This window comes from Protopterus annectens, chromosome 3.part0 (assembly GCF_019279795.1).
Source record: "Protopterus annectens isolate FY-2018-M chromosome 3.part0, PAN1.0, whole genome shotgun sequence".
In the NCBI taxonomy this organism is placed as follows: domain Eukaryota; kingdom Metazoa; phylum Chordata; order Ceratodontiformes; family Protopteridae; genus Protopterus; species Protopterus annectens.
Window position 1 is genome coordinate 1911618688 of NC_056731.1, and position 19198 is coordinate 1911637885.

Consider the following 19198-nt stretch of genomic DNA (forward strand, 5'->3'; position numbering starts at 1 on the left):
ATGTGGTGTTCTTGACCACCAGATTAGAGCAGATATGGATGTTACCTTTCAGACTGTGGACATATGTGAAGAAGGCCTTGTGATTGTCCTTGGTGGATGTGGCCAATTTGGACTCAGCCTTTGAGGATTTCACCACTGACCTTATTTGCTTATTCAGACAAGGGAGAGATTGCTTCCAAATTGGCACCTGCTCCTTCTTGGTCCTGGAAAGCAATTTTTTGTTTTGTTATAGAGTTTGTTTGCTGCTGCTGTCCACCAGACAGTTTTACTCTTCCCTGAGGAAGATGATTTGGTCCTGTCAGGTATTGCTGGGTCCATGCAGCTATGTAGGTGCTCATATAGTTTTCTGGTGTAGGCTTGGACATTAGTGCTGGTTCCAGCTGAAGGGACGGTGGCTGTGAAGCTGCTTATACCTGCTCTCAGGAGGTTCTAGTCAGCTTTTTTTTATTTGACCCTGGAAAGGGGGGGTGGGGGTCAGGGGAGATGGTGACTTTGAAAGTGATCACTTTATGGGCAGATCTTACCAAGGAGGATGACACTGTAGGGGTGCTACAGTGGCTACTCATGTTGGTCAGTACCAGGTTCAGGATATCTTCACCTCTCGTGGGGGTGTTGTCCAGCTGATCCACTGCACTGGCACTGACAAAGTCAAGGAATTTCTGGGCATTCGTGTTTGGACTAGAATAGGTCTTCCAGTCTATGGTTGGATTGTTAAAGTTGTCCACGATAAGGGTAGAAGGTTGAATATTGATGGATCCAAGTAAGTCCAGATATGTTTGGGGGTCTGTAGCTCGCTATGATTTGAGTAGGTGTTTTGTCAACACCTGGAGTGTCTCCTGTGTGTCATACTGTTTGACCAGCCTGGAGGTGTGTATGTCTCTGATAAATATTGAAACTCTACCTGCTTTGGCTTTGCAGCCTTCCATTTGGGGCCTGAAAGTATGGTAGGACAACTACCCTGGTAAGCCTGCGGTGCTCTCCACGGCTTTGAACCAGGTTTCAGTGACTGCAGAAATGTTAGCATCTTCCAAGACAAGGAATGCTTGCAATGAGTGCAGTTTCATGTTAAGACTCCTAACATTTAGCAACATGACCTTTAAATTTAATTTAAAAGAATTTTTCATGTTGGTAATTTTGTCCTCATGACTTTGCCTAAAAAAGGCACTATAGGGGAGGTGAGAGCCTTTGCCTGAAGCATGATGCTCAAGGGGACAGATGAAGGCCATCTCTGGCAGAGCATCATGGTCTGCCAATCATGTCCTCCCAGGCTGTCAGGTACTGGATCCCCTTGGAATGACATCAGAAACTAAACCAATTGCTAAAGTCAATCATTTTCTGTTTGTATTGAGGCATCATTCTGGGTGATGGTAGGATGCTGCTTAAGGCTAGGGACATACCTATCTGGGACACATATTCAGTGAGCTCAATCGTGTCTCTCTTCATATAGTCCAGAGAGGTATATCTCAAGTCATTCACACCAACATGGACTATGACAGTCATAACAATACCTGTTATTGAGAGACCTGAGTGCGTGTGTGATATGGTGGACTCTAGCACCTAGAAAGCAACATACCGTGACTTTCTCCTTGTCTAGCCTGGTGAAGGGCACATCTGTGTGTGTCACTATAGAGTCTCCTATGACTAGTATGTTGGGTTTGTGGCTGGGCCTTAGAGGCTGGGAGACACAGACATGTGTACTGCCTGTGGTGCTTGGTACTGTGGGTTGTGATGTGCGTGTGTGTTTTTGCCGTGGAGGTCTCTTTTGTTTAGGTATGTGTTTGTTAAGAACCTCCGCATATGTGGGAGTGTGTTGTACAGGTGTGGGTGGTGTTAGAGGTGTAGTGTTTGTGCAACCTTCTCAGTGCCAGATGTACTGGCTTGTGATTGAGACAGCAAGGATTCTAGGTTCTTAATGTAAATGCATCTCTCACATATTGTGTTCCTAGGTGTTAGTAGTATAGAGTTGTCCGTGTACACAAGGCAGTTGCTACACTGTCTCATGATGCCCATATCAACCAGACTAGCAGGAGAAATCATACAAAATTGTCTATCCATGGTTGTCAGAATCTATGGAAGAGAGGCTAAGGATAGTAGAGTGGATACTATGTGAGGAGAGTACCTATAGGTGTGAGTAGGGCTGGATAAAATCAATACAGTAGCTGCAAGGGAGGACCTCACTTACACAGGAGTGCTGGATGGGAAAGAATGCATCTGAGATAAACAGCGCTGCGGCAGTGTGACACACACAAGTTCAAACCCATGCAAATGCAGGGTTTAAATACCAGAAAAAAGAAAGTAAAATAGAAACACTGGAATTGACCAATCCACCCTTGTCCCTGAGCTCTTAGCTAAACACCCTATGCAAGACCAGTTCCAACCAGTTCACTTACTCCCAACTAAGTGCAGGTAGGCCCCAGCTAACATAAGACGGTGTAGCAGGAAACAAAGGAATCACAAAAACAGATGTGGATACAGCAAAACCTGTAACCAGACTATGCTAAAGATATTTAACTCTGTTTAGGTCGATTAACATGGGAGAACAGATACACACTTTAATTTAACAGCAGAACAGTTCGCACTCAGTTAAACAGTTTAACAGTAAAACAATGAAAAATACAGTGCAGATGTATGAAAGTTAATAAAACATCACAGTTAATCAAATAGAAGTGCAGTATAAGCTAGAATACATTGACAAATGGCACTTAGTTTTGTAGATTCTCTCAGCAGCTTTGAAATAAGCACAGGGTAGATGCAGAACAATTTAATCAGGCTAATGACAAGCAGTAATAAATGCAATTGAACACCTAAGTACAGGCAGCAAAATAAATTAGGAAGAGGCACAATTTTTTAAGTATTAGGAGAGGAAACAGAAGATAATTCAAGGTTAAGAAGCTAAAGGGGTGAGCCTTCACAACTGATCACACTGTACTCAGTAGAATGAGCTGATGCAATGGGTGGGTCTTCACGACTGATCTCACAGTACTCGGTAGAATGAGCTAATGCAATGGGACTGGAAGGAGTGTCCAATATCAAATTTATAGTACAGGCAGACAACTCAAAATCCACCAAGCTTAAAGAGCACAACAACTTTTGGGCAGGCGAGTGGGGAGATGGAGATCAGAAGAGAGGTAAGGATTCAATTCACTAAGCCTAAAATACAGTTGCACAGTTTAAACAGATGTGCAGCAAATATTGTTTTAGTTAATCAGAAGTGCAGAAAGTTTAAAATAAGCACTTATCTTTTGCAGTCTCACATCAGGTTTTTGGAAAACAGTAGAGCAAGGGCAGAAGGGCCTAACTCACTGCAGGTTTGAGCAAACAAGCACAGACTGGTTCATACACTGGTTATTTAAGGCAGAAAAACAGGAACCAGCCAAAGTTCAAATTATCCAATCAAAAATGCCCTAAACAGAGCCCTGTAGCAGTAACTCTAGCTACACAGACCAAACCTGAAACCCCCTCCCACGAAGCACAGCTAGGCCTCTCTAGACAAAAGATTAACCCTACTACAAGCTCCAAAGGTCAAAAACAGTACTAGATTCAGCAGACCCTGAACCTAGTCTATGCTAGTGTTTAAGCGCAGCATCAAGTAAAATGAAAAGAAAAAGCAGAGAAACAATTTTAATTCATATGCATAGGATTTGTGTATTTTTCACTCTTCTGACAGCTTTCAAAACAAATACCTACACAAAACTGAATTATTTTGGAAACTGACCATTTAATATTACACTGTACACGTGAAATGCAAAATTATTTAAAACACGAGATTAAGTTATTTACATTATTATGAAAAGTAAAACCAAATATATTAATAGTTACAATTTTCCTCATAGAGTGAACTAGACATAATTTATGTAACAAAATTATGTAACAAAAAGAAATGAAGACAGTCATGGACATCATAATTCTTGCTGGATGTCAGACAAAGCACTGGTCAGGCGACTGATCTTCTCTTCCATTATCTTTTTACTATTTACAGTCTCTCGAAGGAGCTGGCGCATTTCTTCTTCAACCTGATAAACCTGTAAGTAATTCATAAAGTCAATCAATGTTTTTGCAGATATTTCAGTTTCACGAACATCAGTAAAATTCCTTATTTAATTCACACAGTATTTAAGCTGCTACTCACACAAAGACATAAACACACAGTGAAGTAACAGAACTAAGTGAGGTGAAATAATAAAGGGTATATACAGCACGGCCAGATACCTATACAAGTTCTGTTGCTTGTTATGCTATCTCTGCACTATGTTTTACATGGAATATTTTTCACACATTCCAGGAAGAGGGATCCATATTGCTGTTTCTCATTTTATGTTTTGCTTGCAAGTGTTAATGTATTTATGTTAGATGAAGGACAAAGAATGCTGAACTAAGATTATACACTCTTGTCTTCCAGGTTTTAGTTGCTCAGATTCTTCTTCTTCTTTCGGTTTTTCCCAGTTAGGGGTCCCACAGTGGATCACATGTCCACTCATGATTGGCAGTGGAGTTTTTACAGTGTCGAGTTGCCAGCCTGGCGCCCGACCTTCCACAGAAGGCACACACGCACACACTCACACCTAGGGCCAATGCTCAGATTAAACCCCACAATTACAAGTTTAAATAAAAATCAGAACATATATGAGATGCAGCCATAACCAAGTAGCTAACAGTTCAGATATAGGCCTAGGACTAAAGAGTTATGTACTTTACATTTTATCTGCTTATAAGAGTACAAGTGGTCTTAAGTATATACAGGCTAATGCTTTATCTGATACGTTAACAGATTCCATTAGTAAACTTTTAATTACCTCAGCCAAGTCTTCTTACAGAAGTAAATATTTACATCTTAATGAGTAGTTAAGATTCTGCTGCTTCTGGGCCCTATAGATTCCACTACATAAAATGAGGTAATTAACATTTTTTTAGAGAATGGGCAAACTGTAAGTCAGCACCCTGACTGGAGAATGAATGTTCTCCAGCAGGGTATTAATGTAGACGTAATGCCTGCTGAAAAATGAGCCCGCCACTTCAAGGTTGCATATCAAGCTGTCGTGGAGCTAGGACTGAGAAAACAGAACGGCCACCATTATTTTACACTCGCTAAGCAGTGCTTTTGTTTAGTGAGTGTAAAATGTGAAAAAAAGAAGACAATTAAAAAAAAGTGTGTGTGTGCATGCATTCATGCCATTGAGAAGCTTGTGGGGTCGTGTCTCATAACACCCCTGGGCAGGCGTTAATTACACTTTAACACACACACCCTTTCAGGAATTATTGCTTGCATAGAGAATAAGTCACCTCTTAATCTTTTACACTCTAAAATACATACACTTAAAGAGTATGACCATCCCTTACACAGGGTATTTTTTATTTTCTGAGTTTGCAGCATACAGTTGATCTTACATGCAGCCCAAATGAAAATATCTTTGCATGAATATCATCCTAAGGGGTGGTGCAGTAGGACAACAATTAATGTTACTGCTTCACAGTGTTTAGATCTCAGGTTCTTCTGCTGGCTGGGGTACCTTCTGAGTGGACTTGCATTGTCTTCTCAGTGTCTATTTAGGCTTTTGCCAGCAGTTATGGTTACCACCCTCAATGCAATGGTAAGTGAACTGACAATGTTTAAAAATGCCTCCTAAGTGAAGGTGTGTGGTGTCCATGTGAGGATGAATATGTCCTAGGAGCATACCTCTCAACTGTCTCTAAGTATGCTTCATGTTTTTGTCCAATCCCTTGTAACTTATTGAGCATTACAGTCAGTCAATAATGATGAACATTAGAGTTGCATAAATCTTATTGTTCAGAAAATGCATGCTGGTGCACAACCTGTTGCTCTGTTAACTTTTTAAGTTAATTTGAGCAATATTTGAAAATTGTTCCTGATTTAGGACCATTGTTCCCCGTTATTTTTAGCCTGGGAGGGACTGGCATCCCATTAAAGACTGCATCTTGACTTAAGCCTGTTGCTTGCTGGGAAGTACACAGTCTCTCTGAAATCCTAAACTGGCAAACAGTAATAGATATAATCATCCCAAGAAGCTGTCTAAGTCAAAATAGGATCAGAATTTGTAGAATAACTAGACTGGAAAGGTGCATCCATACATACATCCACAAGCTTTTTTTCCCCATTTTTGCACATGGGGTCGGGGTGTCACTTCAACAGTGACAATCATCTAGAGCCAAGGCTTACACTGCTGGGTGGCTAGCCCTGCCACAGTAGTTCTTTCATACCACTTACACCTATGACTAATTTAGAGTCCCCAAATCCACCTACTGCACGTCTTTGGAATGTGGAGGAAACTGGAACACCCAGAGGAAACCCAGACAAACTCAGGGAAGACATGCAGACTCCACACAGAAGGCACCCCAGCTTAGAATTGAACCTCTTGCTGTGAGGTGACAACACTATTCACTTCACCACTGTGCCACTAATGCAAAGGTGCATAACTCTGTAAAATTCTTCTTTTAGAGGTAAAAACTTCACCTTAGTATAAAAGTGCTAATCTTCTTCCCTAAATGAATGATCCAGAAGCAGAACCCAATTATAGCAGTGACTTTGCTGTGATGTCCCTCTTCACATTTCTTCAAAAGTTTACAGTTTATACACAGTAGCTATATACTTACCATAATGCTGGATCCCTTTGTTCATCAGATATGTTTTGATCGGTCTTTGCAAAGCTTGTTGGATCTGAGCAGGCAATCTAGTGCTTCAACCATGAGCTTCTTTAAATCTTTCCCTACCCATAATGCACCTGTATGTGAAGCTGCCTCAGATTGAGTTAACCATCTTATAAGAAAGAATGAATGTGTAGAATAAGACCCCTAGTGTGAGGTTTAAGATCCCTCATGTCCTTAAGAGTTAATGATTGGAAGGGTGATCGAGAGAGGGCTGTTGTATCAGATGGATATGGATTAAAGGGTCCAGCATTATAGTAAGTACATAACTAATTTATCTTGTTCATCCCATCTGTCTAATTCAACTGATGGTTCAAAATCTGTAGCTACAGAATTCTTGGGAGGAATCATGGCAGGAGCATCTTTGAGGATAATGGCTCCAAAGGAAGCTCTAGACCTCAAAATTATGCCCAGTTTATAATGTTTTGCAAATGTATGCAACACAGTCCATCTTTCAGCTGCACAAATTTCATCAATTGAAGAGCTCCGGAAAAAGGCCACAGATGCAGCCATGGAACTCATGCATGGTAAGGGATATTTGTTGGGAGAATAAACAAAGGTAATACAGTAAGAGTCATCTGGATAAAGAGACTTTGGAACCAAGTTTGTTTGCTGCGAAGGACAAACAGTTGAAAATCCTTTCTAAAGGTCTTAGTCCTGTGGAAGTAAAACATGTCACTTTATACATTAGATGTTCATTTAGTATACTGCTTTAAATGACTGGATAAAAAGAATGGTAGGTGAATGGTCTGGTTCAAATTAGTTTTGGATGCCACCTCACGCAGAAAAGAAGAAGAATGTATGCATAATGAAACTGCTGTGAAACACTAAGATATGGAAGAGGACAGGGCATGCAGCTCTGAAATTCTTCAGGCTGAGGTTACTGCTACTAGAAAAAAAGTCTTGCAAGAGGGAAATTTAAAGGAAGTGGAAGTTGCTGACTCAAGTAGAGATTTTTTTGTAAAAGCTTCAAGAAAAAAACTTGAAGTCCCATGGAGGAACTGGTTCTATAACTGGAGACTGGAGCAGAAAGATTCATTATAGGAAGGCTTTACACAACCAGTGTGAAAAAGAGCAGAAGTCATTACACTGGTGAAAGATGGAAACTGTGTCCAACTGCACTTTGATGGTCAAGAAACTGGTACCTGAAGAAAAGAGTTGCAAGAGGAAAGGTAATACTTGTGGGATAACTACATTAGAAGGATCTATTCCAGTAACAGTTGCCTAAACTGCAAAATGTTTCCATTTGTGATGGTATATAGTCTACAGGTAGACTCCTTATGGGATGCAGAAAAAATCTGCAGCACATCCTGAAACAAGGGAGGATGTTTGGCCATCAATCCAATTGGATAATCCAGGCTGTCAACCTGAGGTTGAGCAGATCAAGGTGAGGCAACTTAGAGGGGTAACAAGTCCTCATTGGGTTCTAGTAGACAAGGGCTCCATGATGTGAGGCATTAGTATGGGGAGCCAGATATGTCTGTGTTATTAAAGGACAGGGAGTATTGAAGTGGCTTTGCATCCAATTGCCTTCTGTATGAACCCAGACATTAGGGGAAGAGGAGGAAATGTGTAAAGGAGCCCAGGTGGCCGCTGTCTGACTACAATGTATCTTGAGGATTGCACATTTGGGTGGAACCAGGACAAAGTAGTTGCTGCACTTGATGTTGTCTCGGAAGGTGAAAATGTTGCAGTAAGGAAAGCCACAGTGACAGAAAATCTGATGTGCCACTGCTGGATTTAGAGATTTAGTGATTTAGAGATCACTCACGAGGCAACAAAATGGATCTGCTAAGTCAGCAAGACAGCTGGCCCTCCTGGGAATATGTATTGCTATCAATAAATGATGCAAAGTAATCACCTACTGTGAACACTCTCATGGCCTTGTGGCATAAAGGGTAGGATCTGGTTCCTCCCAGCTTGTTCATGTACTAAACTACTGTCATGTTGTTGATTTGAAGGGAATTTACCCCTTGGGCAGGAATTCCTATAGTTCTTGCAATGCGAGGAGGACTGCTCTCATCTCTAGGGCACTGATGTGAAGGTTGGCCTCTTGTTATGTCCATGTACCTTTGAACCATCCCCCCTGGTATTGCCCCCACTCCATGAAGGAGGTATCTGTGGTTACCACTGTTGTAGGAAATGGCATCACAAATAGTCTTCCTAGGAGGGGGTAAGTAAGTTAACCATCAATTTAGAAGGCCACTGCAAAGACGGGTGAAAAAAGATGATCTGTTGCCTGTAATCATTGTGGTTTGAGCAGCAGCCATTGTACTCTCATATGGAACTGAACAAGTTGTACCATTAGTATGGGAGAGACCCATCAGCCCCAGGACTTGAAGGACTAGAACCACTATTGGAGATGAAAATTGGGGGAGGTTTTGAATAGAACATTTCAAAATATAAGCTCTCTCTCTCTAAAGGAAGAGAAACAGTGTCAGGTGGCATCTTATGACCTGAATGGACTGAAATGTCTGCAGATCTGATTTTTTTGTAGTTTACAGAGATGCTCAAGAACAGACAGAGCTGAAGCAACTAGTTTTTGGCCTTGATCGGGATTATTTTGATGTGGCAACAATGAGCCACTCGTTAAGGTATGGAAACAGGCAAATCCCCTGTAGCCTCAGGTGCACTACATCTACCACCATGCATTTGGAGAACTAAACCAACATTAGAATGGAGAAAGGAGATTTTTCCAACAGGGATGACTATAAGTAGAGATACAAAAAATAGACAAGAGGAAGCTATAATGTACTGCTGAAAACTAGTAGAGGAATGAAGATATTGGGAGCAAATAACTAGAAAGGGAAAGGTAACAGAGTAGGATGAAGCCGAGATGACATTTGGCTTGCAGGTCAGAGACTGGCTTCCCTACAGGGGATTGATATTAGGGTATAGGAAAAGAGAAAGGGATAGGGGGAATCTTAAGTGAAAGATCTACTCTGGTGGGGGAATTCAGTCAAATCTAGAAGTCAAAAAATTAGTAGGGCATTATAAAAATGTTCCAATAAATGATGCCACTGTGGACCTCAATAGCACAGCAATAAGTAAATGATAAATAAAATGCAAAACGAGGTGGCTAAAAGCAGTAAAATATAATTTTAATACCAGGTAAGCACTTTTACATCAAATGATGCTTCCTCAGACCATTGTTTCATATACATATATATAGAGTGATGTGATGAGTGTTTTGTAATGGGTCTGAGGAAGCATCATTTGATGTGAAAGCGCTTACCTAGTATTAAAATTATATTTTACTTCTTTTAGCCACCTTGTTTTGCATTTTATTTATCATTTACTTATTGTTGTGCTATTGAGGTCCACAGTGGCATTGTTGTTTATTGGAATATTCATTTGTGTTTTTGTGTTAACACTGTGGAGTATGGCAGAAAGCAGTCAAGTGGAATTGGATTATGTTCCCAAGACTAATGAGAGATTTGTATCCAGGCTGGAGAAGCTTATAAGGATGGACAGGAATCCCTTGCTTACTTGTGAGGTAACTACTGAAGAAATTATGAGTGAACAAGTACAATATGATGAACAGACAGCATGCAGATATATTGTTGGACTAGAAAATGACTTGGTTAAATATAAAAAAACTTCAATGGCAAAGACTGCACTTTAAAGAATGTATTTTGCATAAAGTCATCCCTAGAGGCTTGAGAGTGTTAAATATGCCAGCATCAGGTGACACATATCCAGAATTGCTTAAGTGTTGGCAAAAAGTAAATATAGAAACAAGCATTAAATATATGCAACTGCTCATAGACTTTCATAAACCTATAGAAGAGCAGCTGCTGCAAGAAATATGTCAGAAACAAACGTACCTTGATAATATTATGTCAGCTACTATTTTTGAAAGAACAATGACAAATGTATGTGATTATGTGCATTCTGTTGAACATCAACTTATTACCACTAAAAAGAAGAAATTAGATATAGACATGACAGATTTCTTGAATGGCCATGTTTTTACATGGCCTAAAAACCAAAATAATGCATTTCAAAGAGAAAATCACGTTCATAAAACTGTGAGTGATGAAATTAATACTGTTCCTTTAACTGGCACTAGAACTGAAGCAGAAGTTAAGGAGGATACCAACGATAAGCAGATGGAAGCACAAACATCCAATGGATCGAAGGATCAGGTCTTTCAAGTGGAGAGATCAATTAATTATGTGGCGTCAAATACTACAGATACTATGCAAATGAATACACCAAATGCTCAGAAAGTTGTTCGAAGGAAAGAAAATAAAGACCAACAGGTTTTTTCATCTCCAGCCCTGCCAATTCGACAAATGGACTATTCCCAATATCACCATTCAAGTGAGCAGGGGAAGGAAGCACAGGTTGCCATCGCGAGACATGGACACAAACCACAGCATAAAAAGATGCGGGAGAAACGGCCGTTCAACGGTCATTAGTTTATAATTTATCAACCAAACAATTAACTGAAAATGAAATGGGTTTGTTGCAAAGAGGACTTTCATAAATACCAGCTACAGGTATGGACATTACACCAATAACATTTTGGACATTAAATTATTTGCATGAAATGTAATGCTTAAAACAATGTTCAAAAGTTCAGAAAAGTCGTGTATAATTTTAAAAAGCCTAGCATGTTTGTTCCTGACTTAAACGCATCTCTTGAGACATTCTGTAATATTTGTGAAGCTGAATTAAAACAATTAGCATTATGTAAAGATAAAATTAGTTGCAAAAGATTTTGTAATTTAAATATTGGTGAAAAGGAAGCATTAGATAAATTAATGATTATACCATTACTATCCGCCCACTGGATAAAGGGGGTGGGATAGTTGTATATGATACGGAAAAATATGATGAAGTAATGTTTTCTATGTTAAATGATCAGAGTGTGCATAAAAAGGTTTCTGTGGTGCAAATATAACTTTTATGTTTTCGTATTTATAAATCCCTTAATGATTGTTTTCTGAGTAACATTATAACTAAAAAATTACTTGATTATTTTATAGTGATGCATCCCTTAGTACCTATAATCCAAGGTCATCCTAAAATACACAAACATAGTACAGAACCACCTTTAAGGCCAATAGTGGCAGGCCAAGGATGGGTAACTTAACCCATCTCTATCTATGTTGAAAAGAACTTAAAACCAGCATTAGTAAAGTCAGTGAATGTGATATGCGACACTAAACTATTTATTTATGATTTACATGCAGCAGTAACAGGAAAGCATGTGGTATTAATAGGGAGTTATCTTGTAGCTCTCGATGCAAGTTCTTTATTTACAGTTGTACCCCATTTGTATGGTATAGAAGCTGTTAATAGCTATTTAAAGTCTGGCAATATATATAGTCAAAATAAAAGTGACTTGATATGTATGTTATTGGAGATGGTTTTGGACGATAATGTCTTTTTGTTCAAAGATACCTATTTTCTACAACTACTTGGCATAGCTATGGGCACTTTGTGTGCCAATATAGTTCTAGCATACTGGGAAGAGAAGTGTGTGTTAAGTTATAGGGACTATTCTCAATACATTTTTCTATACAAGAGATTTGTAGATGACTTGGTATTGATTTGGACGGGAAGTATAGAGTTGTTACATCAGTTTTTGTCATATATAAATACCACTACTGACTTTTTAAAATTTACGTATACTATCTCTAATACACAAAATGAGTTTCTTGACATTACTATTAAGAAAATGCATGTGGTTATTTCTCTACACAATAACACAGGAAAACATGCCGTAAGAATAATATATTATATAGAGACAGCATGCATCCTTCTCACATATACAAAAATATTATAAAGAGACAAGCCATGCGTATTTCTATATTAGATAATGTAGAAGCCAAATTTAATGAGGATATTACTAGATTTAGTGATGAATTAATAGAACGTGGTTATAAGCATGGAGAGATAAATAGAGGTATACAGGAAGTAAAAAGTTTGAGAGCTGATAGGGCCCAACCATATACGTATGGCCCAAGAATGATTCATGAAAATACATCTAGAACTAATTATAGTAACAATGGAGTGAAAATAACAGTAAAATATTCTAATAATGTAGACTGTGTGAGACAACTTATTAATAAGAATTGGTTTATATTACAAGCTGATACTGATATCAAGCAAGTAATTGATAATAGACCATGCTATAGTTACAGAAACAAAAAGAATTTCAGGAGACTATGTCATACAAACAAGTCTTATGAAGTAGATGTAAGAGGTTACAAAAATGTGGATGCTGTAACATTTACGAAGTGCTAGCATTAGATAATGAGTTTATACATCCCAAGACCAATAAGGTTTATACGTTTAGAGTCTCTGCCAATTGTGCAACCAAGAATATAATCTACTTAGCTACTTGTAATTTATGTACCTCATTTTATGTAGGGATGACAAATAGGACGTTGAGAGAATGAGTTAGAGAACATCTGGCAGCTATAAGGAACCATGATATGGAAAGAAGGGCGCTTGCTAAACACTCAGCCATGTTTAATTATACACAGATTCAGTTTTAGAGTAATAGAATGTTTGAAATCTTGTCTAAACGATGCTTCCTCAGACCATTACAAAACAATCGTCACATCACTATATATATATATGTGTGTGTGTATATATATATATATATATATATATATATATATATATGTGTGTGTGTATATATATATATATATATATATATATATATATATATATATACATACATATACACACACACACACATATATATGAAACAATGGTCTGAGGAAGCATCGTTTGATGTGAAAGCGCTTTACTGGTATTAAAATTATATTTTACTGCTTTTTGCCACCTCGTTTTGCATTTTATTTATCATATAAAAATGTTGCATAATAACTGTATGACTTAATCAGGGAGGTTAGAAAAGATTGGGAATAGAGACTGGGCAAAGCAATTTACAAGAGAAGAATGGCAGGGCATATACATATGGCTCCCAAGTATGCAACTAAGTCCAAAAGGTTTGGGATCTTTGCTTGAAAGTGTTTGCAGAGGTATTTTTATACCCCAAGCAGATGTCATAAAATTTTTCCTCAGGTAGATAACACATTCTGGAGGTGTGATGGGGAAGAAAAAGGTAACTGGGAACATGTGTTTTGGGAGTGTAATAAGTTGGCAAATTAAAAAAAATTCCCTATAGCGTACTCTGTCAGAAATATTAGATGAACAAATGGCTGTAATGAAGGTTATGATTTTTTTTTGAGCCGGGACACAGGATATGAATTGACCTAAACATAGAAAGGGCTGATTTAATTTAATTCTATAGGCTGTCAGAAAGCAATTACTAGAAAATGGAAACCAAAGTCTAAACCAACTGTATCTGAAGTACTGAATATTATAAAATAGATTAAAAAAAAAAAAAAAAAAAAAAAATTGGAAGAGGCGTCATTAAAAAAGGGAAGGAACAAATTACATTGCAATAAATGAAAAGTGTGTGAACAATACATGCAGAATAATGTTCAGGAGGAGGAGCAGTGAGGTTTAAGGGAAGGCAGGAATTCAACAATTAATGTAATGTTTTACTGATGATAATTACAAAGGAAGAAAAGCTATGTTATGATGTATGTAAATGGAAACAATGTTAATATGGTATGTTTTAAGGTTATGTTAGAAAAAAAATTCAAAGGGCATTTTGTCGGTAGACCTAATGGAACCTTCAAATGTGGGAGATGTAACCAGTGTTCACATATTCTGGTCAATGATCTCCCCTACATTAAGAACTTATATCGGGAGAGAATAAGAGGTTACTTTAATTGCGAGTCAGGGGGGGGTGGTATATGTAGCATGCTATAAGCAATGTCATGCATTCTATATAGGGGAAAACAGAGAGAACCTTACAAGGGCGGTTGTATGAGCATGTATATGATATCAAAACATTGCTTTGGCTAAGCATATTATGAGTAACCTGGAACATGCCTTCATGTTCAGAATGCAGGAAAAGGTTGAGGAAACCCTCTAGGGGCAGAGTCATGAAGACACTGTTTAGAGGCAAGACAGTTACACTGGCAGCTTACCCTAAGGCCTGACACTGCACCATGATTAAATTAATTCATCTCAATTAACAGTATTTTTAAAGTTGAAATCTTATCAATTATAATAACTGATTTTAATATGGTCTTTATGTGTTTGTAAAAAAAAAAAATACCTGGATTTGTTTTCAAAGGGTGGAATTATTTATCATTCTTTGGTTTGCATATGAAGAGTATTATTAAACAGTTTTAATCATGCAATTTGACTGAATTTATTTAAAAGGCAAGTGAACTTTCATAAGTGTATTCTGAAGTCTCCCGTTATTAAGAGACGAAAGTGCTCAAAAGATTGCGTAAATAGTTACCTGGATCCAGGACCTTCCTGTGGTTGTTAAAATTATGGCCTGTGCGTTATTTCTGAGTTTGCATTTAGTACCTGTTTACCACACCTTGGACTTATGTTTATGTTTTTAATGTTGGATTGATGATGATAATAAAAAAAGAAAAGATGTGATGTATAAGACATGGAAATGGAAAAAATGTTAATATGGTTTGCTTTCTTTTCTGTTAATATATGCTTGCCTATATCTTAAGTGATAATTTAAGAAAGGTGTTAAACAAATATGGAGTAAAAACCTGACCAGGACTGATCCAGTGATACATCTTGTATGGCTCTTTTGTCTAAAAGAGAGAGAATTTCTCTTTTTGCCACTTTTTGCTGACAGGGTGGCACATCTCAGAGCAGCTGATGATGTAGGGGAGAAGGGTGGGAAAAGAGAATTGCATAGCCCTTGGACATCATCCTTCTTACTCACGAATACTGAGAGATGGCCATCCAAGCAGGAGAAGAGAGGGATAGATGATTCCGAACTGCCTTCAAAAGGGTACAGCCATCCAACCCTTCAAGGATGCTTTTTCTGTAAGTGAAAGGCGGTATCCTTTGTTTGTGGATTTCCCTGACCTCTGGGGTCTGCATTTGTTGAAGAAGCCACCTCTTCCATGGCTTTCACTACCAGAAATGGATTCAAAGGCTTGACTCCAGGATTTTTTAAATGATGGTGATTTGGACTCCTTTTGGCTACTACTGTTAAGATTGTTGTGGAGCCTCAAAATTTTACTCCTTCAGCAGATATTGTCTTCCTATCCTGTTCACATTTCTACATCTATTTTTCATATATGCACCACATAAAGATCATCAATCAGAGGGGGCATTCATAAAGGATGCTTTAAGGTTGCCCCCAAAGTCACAAAGGTGAAGCCAGGAATGGCACTCATTGTAATGCTTGCAACCACTGCTCTCACTCCTTGATTAGCTGCGTTATGCATAAGCTGCAAAAAGAGGATAATTATACTTAACATGGATTCTCAAATTGGTCTACAGCTGTTTCCTTGAGTCAAGAATGGGTGATCTTTTCAAAGAGACTAGAGCTTGCTTCTCTCTCTCTCTCTGAAAATGGTTCATGTAGGTAATGTAGTAGTATGAAAGTGCCAGAAGCATACACCCAGTTTCCTATTTTGTCTATTGCCCTAGACCCCTGGCTGGAGGCATGGAGAATAGCTACACTGTCACCTCTTTTTTAGTTGCCACTGCCAGAATAATAGAATCAACAAAGGGGTTCTTGGACCAAAACTGTCTGTCCCTTGGGAGGGCTCTGAGTACTTTCTATGGACTTCTAGGAACACTTATAGATGCATCAGGCTCCTGCCATGCTCTTCTGGTGGTTAGGTCAATAAGGCAGTCAATTGGAGGTACCACCCAAGAAGTCGAAGGTGCCGAGTGGTATGCCTCAAAAAGGACTTCCTCATCCTGAGACGGTTGGTCTGTGAGTCAGGATCCCCCACCTCTTATGAGATCAAGGATATCAGTAAACAACAGATCTTCTGGAGGGGATTAGAGGAGTTCTCTTGATCATAAGTCTGTATCTAAATGGACCAACACTGTAATGGAGTCAATCTGTCTCCTTTTGCACATCCTCTTCTTTGGAACATGAGGAGGTTTAGTAGGCAGAGACAGAAGGATGCCCTGGGATGGAGTTGACACTGAAGAAGCTTGTATGCCAGATTTCAGAGGAGGAAGCAGTAGTCCCCCTTCCATATACTTGAAAGCTGACAGAACTGTCAAATCTAAGGAACACTCATTAAAATACTGGAGCTACTACTGCCAAAGTAGTAGTAGGTGATTCTGATGAAGGGATCCCTGTACTCAACATAGGAGGGGGGGGGTAAGAAGGGAACCGGTGCTGCAGCCTTGATGTTCAATGGCTCCGACACAAGAAGGGAGACGTGCCAGATGGATCTGAGGGTGGTGCCAAAGTGTCAACTTTAAGCCACTGGGTCTGAGATCTGATTGACTTGAACAGTCTTGGGGTTGAGTGACTCAGATATGAAGCCCTCAGTGCTGTGGTCAAAATACTATCTGGAGTCAAGGATGCAGGATCTGAAATACTGGTACTGAATCCTCTGGGTCTGATATACAGACCAGGAAGGAGCAAATATGGGAGAAGGTGTGCCAGCCCATTCTACCCTCACAAATCAAGGGAAAAGGAGGACACTCATTTTGCTATGCCTCAAGAAAATCCTTTTCATGAGATTTCAAGCCAGTTCTGATGCACTCTTGAAAGACTGGGTAAAAGATTGCAAAGGAGGCTGAGATGGAAACCAGAGAAAATGCCCTCTTGGAAAAGGTGCAGCTAACAAGGCACTTAGGAACTTGTCCAGGATGATGATCAGCTCCAAAATTGTTGGAATCGACACAGGAGGCCAGTTTGCAATCAAAGAAGATTGCTCCATTCTTGGGACTTTGGAAGCCATTCAGCCAGCAGAATCATCAGAACTACATATTTTTTTGAGTCAACATCTTTATCTCTTGACCTGGCCTTTTCTTTATTTTGTTCATTCCTTTGGGCATTACTGCCTATGGAAGCAGAAATCCTTTGATAATAAGCTTGTTCCGTCCATCTGCAAAGCCCTAGGACCAAAAGCCTTACACACAGCGCAACTGGCAGAAGGGTGGTCTACCCCCCAGGCACAACGCACGGCTTGTGTGCATCTTGAGGGGAAATTTTGGGGCCGCACTTAGAGCATTTCTAAAGTTCTTTTCTTTATTCTTCTCCACTGTGTAACCAGAATGAGGTCTCCCTCAGACACACACACACACACACACACACAACTAAAGTACAATAACATTATACTGAAACAGAAAATGTAACAAACTGTATACAGGAACCTAACTGTAAGAGTATAACTGTGCGTGTGTGTGTGTGTATGTCTCTTTTTCTCTCTCTCTCTCTATACATATACATACATATATATATATATATATGAAATAACCACCAAAAGGAAGCAGCAATTCAATCAAAATAAAGGCTTTTTCAAGCTAATAGTCCAAGCGTCAATGCTGAGATAAAATTTCTTTATTTCAAAAACAAAATGTGAACGCTTTCGCAGAGATACTCTCCGCTTCTTCAGACATTACAAAATCAAGCAGCCATCATCAGTTATATAACAAACAACAATCAAGCAATGATTCAATTAACCAAATTAGCTACAATCTTAAAATTACTACTTAGTAGTACTGTTAAAACAGCCTGCGTCTATAAAAACTTGAAAAACACATTAGATAGCAAAGTATCCTATATGACACTTAGCAAAAATGTACACCAGATAAAACAAAAACATAAACATTACAATGATAAATAGCTTTAAAATAAATGTATATGAAACCCTTAAAATAAGAGTCAAAAGCCCATCTACTGGAGGGCTCTGGCTTTAAGAACCGGCTTAATAATAACACTTTCATTTAAACCCCTCCCCCTATGTGCTACCAGTCTAAAGATCCATTTTAACTCAGCCTGTTCTGTTAGATTAACAATATCACCCAGCCTAATGTTAGGACCTTGTACATGCAATACTTGATAATAAAATATATGGTCGGATCCTTCTAAGAGTGTATGCTTAGCGAGCGCAATACAGTCTTGCTTCCTTTCCAAACAGTATACGTGGTTTCTAATCCTCTCTATTAATGATCTGTTGGTTTTACCAACATAGTATTTAAAACACTTGCCACAGTGTGCAACATACACAATATTGTGCATGTTGCAAGTACTGTGATTCCTCAATTCCCATAGATATCCTGTATCCGGGTTCTTAAAGAAACGGGATTTATCTATAAAAATACATTGCGGACAACTACCACATTTCTTTGTGCCAAATGGCACAAGATTTTCCACTGACGATGGGCAAGCACCTATATTCCTATAGCAAAGATGCTGCTTTAAACATTTCATATTTTTGTAAGTAAACAATGGTTTATCTCCCACTAAGTTTCTTGTTTTTTCATCAACCAATAAAATATTCCAGCTAGCCAATATTGCTTGTTTAATCTTATCTGTGTTGGTACCAAATGGTAGCAACACTGATAAAGATCCCTTAGAGCCAGTAGCTGGAACAGTTTCTATCTTTTTCTCTGAGAAATAGGGTTTGGCTCTATATATAAAATCGAAATGCTAGAATCCTGACAATGAAAGATCAACTTTGCAAATGTCATTGCACTACATCTT

The 19198-nt window shown here is 38.7% G+C and overlaps 1 protein-coding gene across 1 annotated transcript in view; it reads right to left on the reverse strand.

The window, feature by feature from the left end:
- Nucleotides 1-3556: 3556 nt before the first annotated feature.
- Nucleotides 3557-19198, reverse strand: part of LRRCC1 (leucine rich repeat and coiled-coil centrosomal protein 1) — a 1845576-nt gene continuing 1829934 nt past the window's right edge. Inside the window, exon 19 of the mRNA XM_044066062.1 lies at nt 3557-4022. Coding sequence (XP_043921997.1) covers nt 3900-4022 — 123 coding nt within the window. The 3' untranslated portion in view covers nt 3557-3899. The remainder of the gene's footprint in view (nt 4023-19198) is intronic.